We start from the raw sequence: 13,787 nt of genomic DNA, 5'->3' as shown, positions 1-13,787 counted from the left end.
AGTGCCCCTTAACATACAATGTGTTCATCAGAGTGCCCCTTAATATAAATGTGCCCATCAGAGTGCCCCTTAATATAAAATGTATCCATCAGATTCCCCCTTAACATAAAATGTGCCCATCAGAGTGCCCCTTAATATACAATGTGCCCACCAGAGTGCCCCTTAACATAAAATGTGCTCATCAGAGTGCCCCCTAGCATGCGCAGAACGCCAATGCGCTCTAATCGGCAGGTGCTAGGACCTAGGCAGCTGCGGCGGCAGCGGCCGCGCACTCGCGATCATGGACGCACGCCTGGCACCAATGACTGTGCAGGGCGCACTATTTAAACCAGCCCTGCACAGACACTAGTTGCCGTATGGTCTTATTACCCTGTTCCTGCTCGTGTGTTCCTGCTGTTTGATTTGTTGCCGACCCTGCTTGATCCTGACCTTGCTGACTATCTCCTGCTCTGACTCCTGGCTCGTTTGACTTCTCTCCTGGATATCCCCATTGACCTGAACTCCTGTTACTGAACCCAGCGTGTGACCTGACTACTCTTTGCTGCTTTGTATCGTGCTGCCCCCACGATTACCGACCCGGCCTGTCTGACTACGCTACACTACCCTGCCATCCATCCATCCATCCTGTACGGATCCGGTCACTGCTGCTCAGGCCTATCTGCCTCTTCACGTCAGGCTCTCTACCAGTATAAACCTCTGGCGGATCCCTCTACCACAGGCGGGTGTACTCATGGGCCGCGACCTGGTCACTGTCTGCTCCAAGTCCATCCCCACACATCAGGGGCCCTGGTGAACAAGCAGAGTGGGATTTAGACCCCGCACCCTGGGGAGTCCTGTCCTGTGGATCGCTAGAGGTACCGCCAGGTGGTATCTGACAAAATCATATGGCCATGACTGAGCCTGGAAGAGGACCATCCCCACTGGAGGATATATGTCAACATCTGGCGGCGCTTACTCAAGCCGACAAAATGCTACAAGAGGGGTACACACACCTGGAGAACCGGATCCAGACGCTAGCCTCACCAGCCTCTACGTCCCAGAACCCGGTTACTCCTTCTGCGGCCAGAGAGCCGTCAGAACCTCCTGCCAGAGCAGTGGTCTCAATACCCCCACCTGAATCCCGTGTACCATTGCCGGAACGATTCAATGGGGATCTAGGGAAATTCAGAGCTTTTCGCAATGCGTGCCAGCTATACTTCAACCTGCAGCCGCGGACATTCTCTACCGAATCTGTGAAAGTGGGGTTCATTATCTTCTTACTACAAGACGAACCCCAGGGCTGGGCTCACCGACTAAGGGAGACCCACGATCCACATCTGGAGGTAGTAACAGATTTCTTCAACGCGATGGCAGTATTATATGATGATCCACAGCGGGCAGCATCAGCTGAATCGGTTCTATATTCACTCAGACAGGGTCGCCGGGCAGTGGAGGAATACACTTCTGAGTTCAGATGCTGGATGGGGGACACCCAATGGAGACCCTAGAATTACTATGGCGTACAATGAGGAACAAGCCCACCAGAAGCAAGGCCTGGGGTTTACTACGACCATTGCCCATACCTGACCGGCCATGGCAAATGATTTCCATAGATTTTGCAGTGGAGCTCCCACCTTCTCAAAATCACTCGGCAATTTTTGTGATCGTGGATCGCTTGTCGAAGATGGCCCATTTTCTACCATTAAGAAACACGTCTTTGGCCCTGGAGATGGCACAATCTTTCTGAAGGAAGTTATAAGACCCCCGGAGGCCATAATCATTGACGAGGAGGAAGAGTTTGAAGTAGAAGCAATCTTAGATTGCAGGAAAAGGTGCGGCCAGACGCAATTTCTTATTAAGTGGAAAGGTTATGGTCCAGAGGAGAACTCATGGGAGCCAGCACAAAACGTTCACGCCCCTAGACTTGTCTAAGAGTTTTGTCGCAACCACCCCCATGCGCTCTAATCGGCAGGCGCTAGGACCTAGGCAGCTGCGGCGGCCGCACATGCGCACTCGCAATCGCGTACGCGCACCTGGCACCAATGACTGTGCAGGGCGCACTATTTAAACCAGCCCTGCACAGATACTAGTTGCCGTATGGTCTTATTACCCTGTTCCTGCTCGTGTGTTCCTGCTGTTTGATTTGTTGCCGACCCTGCTTGATCCTGACCTTGCTGGCTATCTCCTGCTCTGACCCCTGGCTCGTTTGACTTCTCTCCTGGATATCCCCATTGATCTGAACTCCTGTTACTGAACCCGGCGTGTGACCTGACTACTCTTTGCTGCTTTGTATCGTGCTGCCCCCACGATTACCGACCTGGCCTGTCTGACTACCCTGCCATCCATCCATCCATCCTGTATGGATCCGGTCACTGCTGCTCAGGACTGTCTGCCTCTTCACGTCAGGCTCTCTACCAGTATATACCTCTGGCGGATCCCTCTACAACAGGCGGGTGTACTCAGGGGCCGCGACCTGGTCACTGTCTGCTCCAAGTCCATCCCCACCATCAGGGGCCCTAGTGAACAAGCAGACTGGGACTTAGACCCCGCTCCCTGGGTAATCCTGTCCTGTGGATCGCTAGAGGTACCGCCAGGCAGTATCTGACACCCTTAACATAAAATGTGCCCGTCAGAGTGCCCCTTACCATAAAATGTGCTCCTCATGTAAGAGAGGAGAGAAAGCCGCAAGGATTTGAAGTTTGAAATGCCTTTGGCTTTCTTTCCTCTCCCTGCAGGGATGACAGTTTGGGCTAGAAGGCTTTTGATTGGTCAGCACCATCGCATGGACAGGGCTGACTAATTTGAAGCTGTCTAGCCTGTACTGTCATCCCTGCAAAAAGAGGAGAGGAAGCTGCTTCACAGGTCTGGGGATTTGGAATCCCTGCAGCTTTCTCTCCTCTCCCTGTACGAATGACAATTTGTGCTAGAAGGCTTTTGATTGGTCAGCACCGTCGCATGGACAGTGCTGACCAATCTGAAGCCATCTAGCCTGTACTGTCATCCCTGCAAGGAGAGGAGAGAAAACCGCAGGGATTCCAAATCCCCTGACCTGTGAAGCAGCTTCCTCTCCTCTTTTTGCAGGGATGACAGTACAGGCTAGACAGCTTCTGATTGGTCAGCACTGTCCATGTGATGATGCTGACCAATCAAAAGCCCTCTAGCCCTGTTATCCTTGCAAGGAGAGGAGAAAAGGCCATGGGAATATGAAATCCCCACATTCTCTCCTCTCCTCCAACTAAGAATCTGAAGCATCTGCCACCAAGGTATATACAGAGGAGAAACCGCATGCAATTTGGACAGGAATCACATTGTTTCGGGGGTGCAGTTTGCGTTCACACATTTGTTTTGTTACGCGATATCGGCGAGTACTTGGCCAAAAGTATCGGTACTTGTCACTCGCCAATCAAAAAAGGGTATCGGTGCATTCTTAACTTCTAGTCATTTCCCACATCACAAACTAGAGTTCTCGCCGATACCAGTTACCAATAACTTTTGCGGTGTGATTTGAGCCATACAAAATGAATGGGTTCTGCAAATAATCGCATGTGTTTTGAACAGGAATGCGGTGCGATTCCTGTCTGAATCCAATGTGGTTGCCCTGCGAGTACAGTGTAATTTTGAGTCACTCGTTTTGTATAGCTCAAATCGTACCTCATCCGCAGGGAAACCGCAAGTGATTCTGACAGGAGTCGCACCTCACTTAAAGAAGAATTCCAGGAATTTTTTTTCCATGCAGTTGGGCTGTGCCCGCACTGCATTGGTTAACTGCTAATTTTTGTCTAGGGTTGAGGTGAGATGAGATATACTTACCCAATCCACAGATTCCCCCCCAGCACAATACCAGTCCCTGCTGCTGCTGCGGTTTAAGCTCTTGTGCAGTGGACTGTTTCTGACGTCATCTCGCCCGTAGACCAGCTCTGGACATGAGGACAGCAAGAACAGTCCACTGCTGGACGTGGGGGAGCACTGTTTTTTGGAGGATCAAAGGATCGGGTGAGTATAGTCTTTACTGTGCACCTCGGGACAAAATGAGTGCTGGCACAGCCCAAAAAGTTTTCCTGCGGGTATGCTTTATGTGTAAATGATGTCCCTAGGCTTATACCTTTCAGTCTTGTGTGTGGTGATACCTAAAGTGTTGTGCAGTCAGAATTCACACAAGTGCACGCTTCCTACATGCATGTTTTTGACATACAGGCGTAACTCGGTTTACGAATTTAATTCGTTCTGCGGGACTGTTCGTATTGTGAAAAATTTGTAACCCGAAACGCGGTTTCCCATAGGAATGCATTGAAAACCAATTAATCCATTCCGGAGGTCAGAAAAAAGTTAAAGTATTTTATCCGTTCAAAACTCTTTATAAAGTGCACTTTAAAGGCATAAATACTGTACAGGGACGTGATTAAAAATTATTTTGTAAATGCATTGAAAACCAATTAATCTGTTCCGGAGGTAAAAAAAAAAAAAGTAAAAAAAAGTTTTATGTGTTCAAAACTCTTTATAAAGTGCACTTTAAAGGCATAAATACTGTACAGGGACATGATTAAAAAAATGTGTAAACACTTGTGTAAGCACTGATGTGTAAGCACTGAAAACCAATTAATCCGTTCATATTCCGAAAAAAATTTGCAAACCGAGCCATTATTTTCAATGGATTTTCATTCATAAACTGAAAATTATGTTAACCGAGGCGTTCATAAACTGAGGCACGCCTGTATATACATTTGTGGTGGGTAGGGTCCTTTACATTTATTATTAGATTTTTATTATTGAATACATTTTTCACAGGTCTGGGGATTTGGAATCCCTGCGGCTTTCTCTCCTCTCCTTGCAGGGATGACAGTTTGGGCTAGAAGTCTTTTGATTGGCCAGCACCGTCACATGGACAGCGCTGACCAATCAGAAGCCGTTTAGACTGTACTGTCTTCCCTGCAAGGAGAGGAGAGAAAGCCGCAGGGATTCCAAATCCCCGGACCTGTGAAGCAGTTAGCTCTCCTCTTTTTGCAGGGATGACAGTACAGGCTAGACAGCTTCTGATTAGATTTTTATTATTGAATACCCTTTTTTTTTTTTTTAGTACTTTTACTATACTCCTGTTCCAGTTCAGATAACAAATTTAAAAGTCTCAGTTTTCTCTCAGTGAAAAAGTTTTGGGCTATAAAATGAAGAAAGTAAAATTTGCCCGTTCGCTGCTAGAGCATCTTTTTTTTTTCTTTTTTTTTCTTTTTCCTACACATGTTAAAATGAACATTGAAGATTAGTTAAAACCCCAAAAGATTGGGGTTGATTTACTGAAATAAAATTGTCCACTGAAAGTGAATTTGCTCTAGATCTGAGGGGAAGCTCTGAAATGAGGGGAACTCTGCTGATTCCTATCATTCAACCATGTGCAAGCAAAAATGCTGTTTTTTTTTTTTTTTTTCTTTTATTGATTGGATATTCTTTGCAAAGTGAAGCTTTACCTCATTCACATAAGCTCTGGAGCAAGTACACAGTATATTTGTTTTTAGTAAATCAACCCCACTATATATTTTCTGAAAACAGACACCCTCCAGAATAAAATGGTGGTATTTGCAATTTTTGATGTCGCGTCATCTTAACACAACAGTTTCATTTAAATTGCATACAAACACAATATATTACTCGATTTTTGGGTAAAATATAAAAAATAAGGTTGCATCAAGTAACTAACTTTGAAAGAGTAGTTAATAGTTATTTGACACAACAGTAAGTGGTTTCAGACATGCTTGGCACAAACCTAGATCTATACTCGGACAAATACATTTAGAAAAACATAAAAAAAAATACAAACATTTATTTAAATTTAAAAAAAAAAAAAAAGCAAGCAGATTCGATGGACCACTTGGTCTTTTTATCTGCCGTCACTTTTCTGTGTTTTCTAAGTCGACAGCAAATACACCGATCAACCATAACTTTATGACCACCCACATAATATTGAATAGGTCCCCCTTTTGCCACCAAGCAGCCCTGTCCCATTGAGGCCTGGATGCCACTAGACCTCTGAAGGTACGCTGTGGTATCTGGCACCAAGCCGTCAGTAGCAGATCCTTTAAGTTCTGGAAGTTTCAAGGTGGGGTCTTCATAGATCAGACATCCCATAGATCCTCAATTGGATTGAGATCTGGAGAATTTTAAGTTAACACCTCAAACTGGTGTTGCTCAAACCATTAATTTATTCATCAGACCATTCCACCTTTTTCCATTACTCCGTGGTCCAGTTCTGGTGCTCACATGCCCATTGTAGGTGCTTTTGGCTGTGGATCGCATGGGCACCCTGGTCGGTTTGCGGACAGCATGGGCACCCTGGTCTGTTTGTGGACAGCATGGGCACCCTGGTCGGTTTGTGGACAGCATGGGCACCCTGGTCGGTTTGCGGACAGCATGGGCACCCTGGTCGGTTTGTGGACAGCACGGGCACCCTGGTCGGTTTGTGGACAGCATGGGCACCCTGGTCGGTTTGTGGACAGCATGGGCACCCTGGTCGGTTTGTGGACAGCACGGGCACCCTGGTCGGTTTGCGGACAGCATGGGCACCCTGGTCGGTTTGCGGACAGCATGGGCACCCTGGTCGGTTTGTGGACAGCACGGGCACCCTGGTCGGTTAAAGCATTTGCGATCATTTTAGCTGAGCAGCCTATAATTTGCTGCACTTCTTTATATGTTTTCCCCTCTCCAATCAACTTTTTAATCAAGGTACGCTGTTCTTCTGAACAATGTCTGGAACAACCCATTTTCCTTAGAATTTCAGAGAGAAATGCACTGTAACCAGCATGTACAACATTTGCTGCCTTCCTTCCTTAAATAAGGGCAATAATTGCCACCTGTTTTTCAAAGAATGAATGACCTCACTAATAGAACTCCACACTGCTATTATTTTGAACACGCCCCTTTCAATGAGTGATTCAATTACACAGAATCAGCAGCATGCATGTCATGACTGTTGGGTCTGTTGGATTTCTATTACTCTACTACACTGCTAGTAAATTATTTGCCATGTAGAAATATCATTTCTACCAAAAACAGTGATTGATCCGGTTAGTGATGTCTGACTGCTATTATTTTGAACACAACAGTGTGTGTATGTATATATATATATATATATATATATTAAAATCAACGTAAAAATGTGATAAATACTTTTAGGGCATCTATATTATAATCAAAAATGTTCAAAATTCACAAAAAGTATGAAAAAATCAATCCAAAAATGTTGTGTCCACTATGTGATAAAACTTTTGAAAACAACAACTTCAGATGGACCGGATATGATTTTCTTATGCACTCACCTCACTTTTAACCTAACTGAAAATTAGGCTGAAACAGCTTTTTGTCCTTAGTTGGACGGATGAGATCTTTTCCAATGGTAGATATCCTTCCAGGATTAATGAATTGTAGGTCATAATTTTTCTACCTGGGGTCTCTCTGGTTAACTGATCCCTATGTTGGATTATGGATGGATGGATTTCTCCCTCTCTTGGTTTGGAGCTGCACGACCTTGGATACTCCGGTGGTTGCTTCTCTGGAGGTTTAATTCCATCTACTCGCCACCGGCCTGGGTCCCGGAGCGCAGGAGAAATCTTTTTCGGTTTCTCCCTCTCTCCTCCAGGGGTCTACTCCTTCCTTTCCTCCACTCTTTAATGCTCCATATTAATATTTAAAAAAAAGAAAAAAAGAACATAGTGCCTTATCCTTTTTGTATCTATATTAGTATATACAATGCCATTCCACTCATATGTATAATAAATTAAAGCTGCTTATGTAAATTGCTTTGAATCCGCTATGTGTGCTCTGCACACTGCCTGTACTCACCATTAGATTCCTGAATGCGTCGTGACGTCAGAACCCTTCCCCTACGTGTTACGCCACCGGGTCATGTGGCTTCAACAGGGGGATACCATAATAATTTGATCCCCTGCAAATTTTGTAAGTTTGCCCACTTACAAAGAAATGGTCTATAATTTTTAGCATAGGCGTATTTTAAATGATTGAGACAGAATATCAACCAAAATTCCAGAAAATATGTGTACTATGATGTGTACGAACCATCAAACATGGCATCCTATAGAATAGACATCCTGTGCATGAATAAAGCTGAACTCCTGGCAGATAGAAAAGGTCAGGTGGAAGCGGCCAGGTGGCTCCACTGCCCCCAATCACTGCCACAGCCCCCCCCCAGCAGGTGTGCTCCCACCATGTAACTGGGCTCCACTTGTCCATCTGCGGGTGTGGGGAGAGCCATGCCGTGTGCTGGTGGGTGGAGGGGAGAGAGGACAGCGGACGAGCGTCAGCTCCCCTCCCCTTCTTTGTGTGACCTGGAAGGTGACATCCATGACGTCACGGCTGTCACTTTCCTGGCTAGAATATCCGGGGAAAGATGTATTGCAATATGGTTTGCATTGCATATACAGACGTACCTCAGCTTGCAAATTTAATTCGTTCTGCGGGACTTTTCGTATTGCGAAAAATTTGTAATCCGAAACGTGGTTTCCCATAGGAATGCAGTGAAAACCAATTAAACCGTTCCAGAGGTCAGAAAAAAGAAAAAAAAATTGTCTTTCATCTGTTCAAAACTCTTTATAGAGTGCACTTTAAAGGCATAAATACTGTACAGGAACGTGATTAAAAATGAATTTGTAAATGCATTGAAAACCAATTAAGCCGTTCCGGAGGTCAGAAAAAAAGTGAAAAAAAAATGTTTTATCTGTTCAAAACTCTTTATAAAGTGCACTTTAAAAAGGAATAAATACTGTACAGGGACATAATTTAAAAAAAAAATTGTAAATGCATTGAAAACCAATTAATCCGTTCTGGAGGTCAGAAAAATGTAAAGTTTTATCTGTTCAAAACTCTTTATAAAGTACACTTTATAGGCCTAAAGGGACATGATTAAAAAAAAAAATTGTAAATGCAATGAAAAGCAATTAATCCGTTCCGGAGGTCAGAAAAAAGTAAAAAAAAGTTTTATCTGTTCAAAACTCTTTATAAAGTGCACTTTAAAAGGGAATAAATAATGTATAGGGACATGATTAAAAAAAAATTTGTAAATGCAATGAAAACCAATTAATCTGTTCTGGAGGTCAGAAAAAAGTAAAAAAAAAAAAAGTTTTAGCTGTTCAAAACTCTATATAAAGCGCACTTCAAAAGGGAATAAATAATGTATAGGAACATAATAAAAAAAAACATTGTAAATGCATTGAAAACCAATTAATCCGTTCTGGAGGTCAGAAAAAAGTAAAAAAAAAAAGTTTTAGCTGCTCAAAACTCTTTATAAAGTGCATTTTAAAGGCATAAATACTGTACAGGGACATAATTTAAAAAATTCATAAACCAAGCCTTTTCAATGGATTTTAATTTGTAAACCGAAAATTACGTTAGCCAAGGCGTTCGTAAACCAAGGTACGCCTGTACATCTAATGGAGGCCAGAGGAGACATGTGGGGTCTTTTAGACCTTTCATGTCTCAATAAAGAGAACCTGTCACCAAAATAAATCATCACATAGGGGACTTTGGGGTTGATTTACTAAAGCCAATTAGACTGTGCACTTTGCAAGGTGCAGTTGCTCCAGAGCTTAGTACATGAAGCTCATCTGACGTCCATCATCCAATCATGTGCAAGCAAAAGTGCTTCTCTTTTTTTCAATTTTCCTTGCACGTGATTGGGTATTCTTTGCAAAGTGAATCTTTATCTCATTTACAAAACTATAGAGCAACTGCCCTTGCAGAGTGAAATTGCACCTGGTATGGTGCACAGTCTATTTGTCTTTAGTAAATCAATTGCTTTGTGTCTCCTATGTGATGAAAAAAAAAGTTAAGTTAAAAAAATATATATATTTTTTTTGTACAAAAAAAGGTACACCCAAGCACATAACATCCCCCCCCCCCAACCCCAGGGGCGGACTGACCATTTGGAAACTCGGGCACTGCTCGAGGACCCGGGGTCAGTAGGGGGCCCCATGAGATGCCCCTGGTACCTTTTTCATAGGCTTTTTTGAGTTTGGGCAAGGACACAGGGGCCCCATGATCTCCTATTGCCCAGGGGCCCCATGAGTTGTCAGTCCGCCCCTGCCCCCCCCCCCAAAAAAAATGTGAGCCCCCACCTCACCCCCTTATATACGCATGTACAGACGTAAATAGACACATTGGGCGCCTATGCGTGAAAATGTTGATTGCGATACATGTTATATATCGCCACGCATGCTGGAGTGAGGACAATAATTCTGGCACCAGACCCCCTCCACTACCCTGATGACCTATAAGGGGCTTTTGTAGCATCGTCTATAGAAAATCTAGGGTACTGAAGTTTGTCGCCATTTCATAGGCGCACACAAATGTAAGGTTTGGCATGTTGGGTATCTATTTACTCAGCGCAAGCTCATCTATTGTATTTTACCAAAATTGCATTTGTTTGGCCTAAAATTCACTTTAATGTGATTTTTACTGAAATGTTGCGTTTCCTAGACCTTTGCAATAACATTGTGTGACATAAAAAATTGGAACTATCGCTGTTTTATTCTCTAGGGTGTCTGCTTTCAGAAAAGATATCATGTTTTGGGGGTTTCGTGTAATCTTCAGGCCTAACCCCCCGGTCACATCAAACCAGACTTTGAAATCGTGCGACTTCACTGTAAGTCACGCGATTTCAATGTCGGGCGACACGCCAATTTCAGGTGCGATTTGCCAGACATCTGACGTAGATGTCTATGCAAATCGCACTAAAAGCTGCGCATGTTCTACTTTGAAAATCGGTGCGGCTCCGACCAAGCCGGAAGCACACCGATAGGACCGCTGTATTTGTGGACAATAGGGTGTGACTTGGCATGCAATTTGCGAAGCCGCATGCCAATTCGCATCCAGTGTGTCCGGGGTGTAAAATGATTTTTTTTAAACGTGTGCAAAAAAAAAAAGGGTAAAAACGGATCTGGCAGCGAAAGGGTTAAGCTTTAAAGGTCATGAGGGTCAAATCCTTAGCTTTGCAGAAAATAAAAAAATGGCGGCGAGATTTCAAAATGATTGTGTCCACATGAGTTGAGCTACGCTAAGTCCTTAGATCAGGGGACTCCAAGCTGCGGCCTGTGGGCCGGATGTGGCTCTTTGCTTGCTTTTATCTGGCCCTTGGGGCACTTTTCCTTCCATTCCACTGATATGAAGCACTATTCCTTCCATTGACACCAACGATGGGGCGCCATTCTTATCACTGACACCGATGATGGGGCACCATTCTTCCCACTGACACCGACGATGGAGCGCCATTCTTATCACTGACACCGATGATGGGGCACCATTCTTCCCACTGACACAGACGATGGGGTGCCGTTCTTCCCACTGACACCAATGATTGGGCTCTATTCCTCCCTCTGACACCAACAATTGGGCGCTATACTCCCACTGACACCAATGATTGGGCTCTATTCCTCCCACTGACATTGACGATTGGGCTCTATTCCTCCCACTGACATCGACGATTGGGCTCTATTCCTCCCACTGACATCGACGATTGGGCTCTATTCCTCCCACTGACACCGACGATTGGGCTCTATTCCTCCTACTGACACCGACGATTGGGCTCTATTCCCACTGACACCGACGATTGGGCTCTCTTTCTCCCACTGACACCGACGATTGGGCTCTCTTTCTCCCACTGACACCGACGATTGGGCTCTCTTCCTCCCACTGACACCAACGATTGGGCTCTCTTCCTCCCACTGACACCAATGATTAGTAGCTGTTCCTCCCACTGACCCCAACGACGGGGCACTGTTCCTTCCACTGACCCCAACGACGGGGCACTGTTCCTCCCACTGACCCCAATGACGGGGCACTGTTCCTCCCACTGACCCCAATGACGGGGCACTGTTCCTCCCACTGACCCCAACGACGGGGCACTGTTCCTCCCACTGATACCAGAAATGGGGGACCAATTATCCCACTGACCCCAACGACGGGGCACTGTTCCTCCCACTGACCCCAACGACGGGGCACTGTTCCTCCCACTGACCCCAACGACGAGGCACTGTTCCTCCCACTGACCCCAACGACGGGGCACTGTTCCTCCCACTGACCCCAACGACGGGGCACTGTTCCTCCCACTGACCCCAACGACGGGGCACTGTTCCTCCCACTGACCCCAATGACGGGGCACTGTTCCTCCCACTGACCCCAACGACGGGGCACTGTTCCTCCCACTGACCCCAACGACGGGGCACTGTTCCTCCCACTGACCCCAACGACGGGGCACTGTTCCTCCCACTGACCCCAACGACGGGGCACTGTTCCTCCCACTGACCCCAACGACAGGGCACTGTTCCTCCCACTGACCCCAATGACGGGGCACTGTTCCTCCCACTGACCACAACGATGGGGCACTGTTCCTCCCACTGATACCAGAAATGGGGGACCAATTATCCCACTGACAATAACAATGGGGCACTATTCCCCCCACTGATACCAATGATGGGGCACTATTCCCCCCACTGATACCAATGATGGGACACTATTCCTCCCACTGATACCAATGATGGGGCACTATTCCTCCCACTGACACCAATGATGGGGCACTATTCCTCCCACTGATACCAATGACGGGGCACTATTCCTTCTACTGATACCAATGTTGGGACACTATTCCTCCCACTGATACCAATGATGGGGCACTATTCCTCCCACTGATACCAATGATGGGGCACTATTCCTCCCACTGATACCAATGATGGGGCACTATTCCTCCCACTGATACAAATGATGGGGCACTATTCCTCCCACTGATACCAATGATGGGGCACTATTCCTCCCACTGATACCAATGATGGGGCACTATTCCTCCCACTGATACCAATGACGGGGCACTATTCCTCCCACTGATACCAATGATGGGACACTATTCCTTCCACTGATACCAATGATGGGGAACTATTCCTCCCACTGATAACAATGATGGGGCACTATTCCTCCCACTGATAACAATGATGGGGCACTATTCCTCCCACTGACACTAGTGATGGGGTACTATTCCTCCCACTGATACCTGTGATGGTGCACTATTCCTCCCACTGACCCCAACGATTGAGCACTATTCCGCCCACTGACCACCAAGCCTAGGGTATTGTTTACTCCCACTGGCCACAATCCAGCCCCCCTAAAGTTTGAAGGGCAGTAAATTGGCCCTTTGTTTCAAACGTTTGGAGACCCCTGGCTTAGATCATACCAGACAATGAGAGCTAATCTTACAGATTGAAATCTTCATCACAGCATCTAAGAATCTTCTATAACTTGGGTCAAAGTCGGAGCCGTTGTTCTCTCTTCATAATAATTGTGTTTGGTTCTGTTTGTAGGACAGATCACCTCCCAACCAATTAAACAAGAGAAACTGGACTACATCAAGGTGTCAGTGGGAGAGCACAACTGTAACAGTACCGTGGTCACCACAAGAGGTAAATTGCATGATGGGAAATGAGGAGCAGAGCTTTCTTATTCCATATTCTTCTTCAGGTAATACCTTCATCTGGTATTTGTGGCACTGACCAAGGGAAATCCCCAGGATTGAAGGCTAGCCATAGACACTAGATAGAACTTCAAAGTGGTTCTAGGGGCCAGTTCACACTCCATGCGTTTCAGTTGCTTTTTGTCTGCATCCAAAACACACAGAAAGTAGGTGATATGGTGGTCAGTGTCATAGTTCACATCAGTGCTTGCAGTTCCAGTTGCGCTCCGGTTGCAGAAAAAAAAAACAGGCTGCATTTTTCCTGCACTGACCTGTACTGGAACGCGGTAAAACGCATCAAAAATGCACATGT

At 45.7% G+C, this 13,787-nt stretch overlaps 1 protein-coding gene across 3 annotated transcripts in view; it reads left to right on the top strand.

Annotated features, from left to right (window-relative positions):
- Positions 1–13,787, top strand: part of LOC149432262 (uncharacterized) — a 93,683-nt gene that overhangs the window by 42,595 nt on the left and 37,301 nt on the right. For 2 of the 3 annotated variants that reach the window (XM_089665308.1, XM_089665309.1), the window contains exon 8: positions 13,326–13,424. The exons of the other annotated variant lie outside the window; for it this stretch is intronic. In XM_089665308.1, coding sequence (XP_089521434.1) covers positions 13,326–13,424 — 99 coding nt within the window. The remainder of the gene's footprint in view (positions 1–13,325; positions 13,425–13,787) is intronic. 3 annotated transcript variants of the gene reach the window in all.

The sequence above is a fragment of the Staurois parvus genome, unplaced genomic scaffold, assembly GCF_062004578.1.
Source record: "Staurois parvus isolate SC_StPar_1 unplaced genomic scaffold, SC_StPar_1.0 ptg002181l, whole genome shotgun sequence".
NCBI lineage: Eukaryota > Metazoa > Chordata > Amphibia > Anura > Ranidae > Staurois > Staurois parvus.
This window is presented reverse-complemented; position numbering and strand designations above follow the sequence as displayed.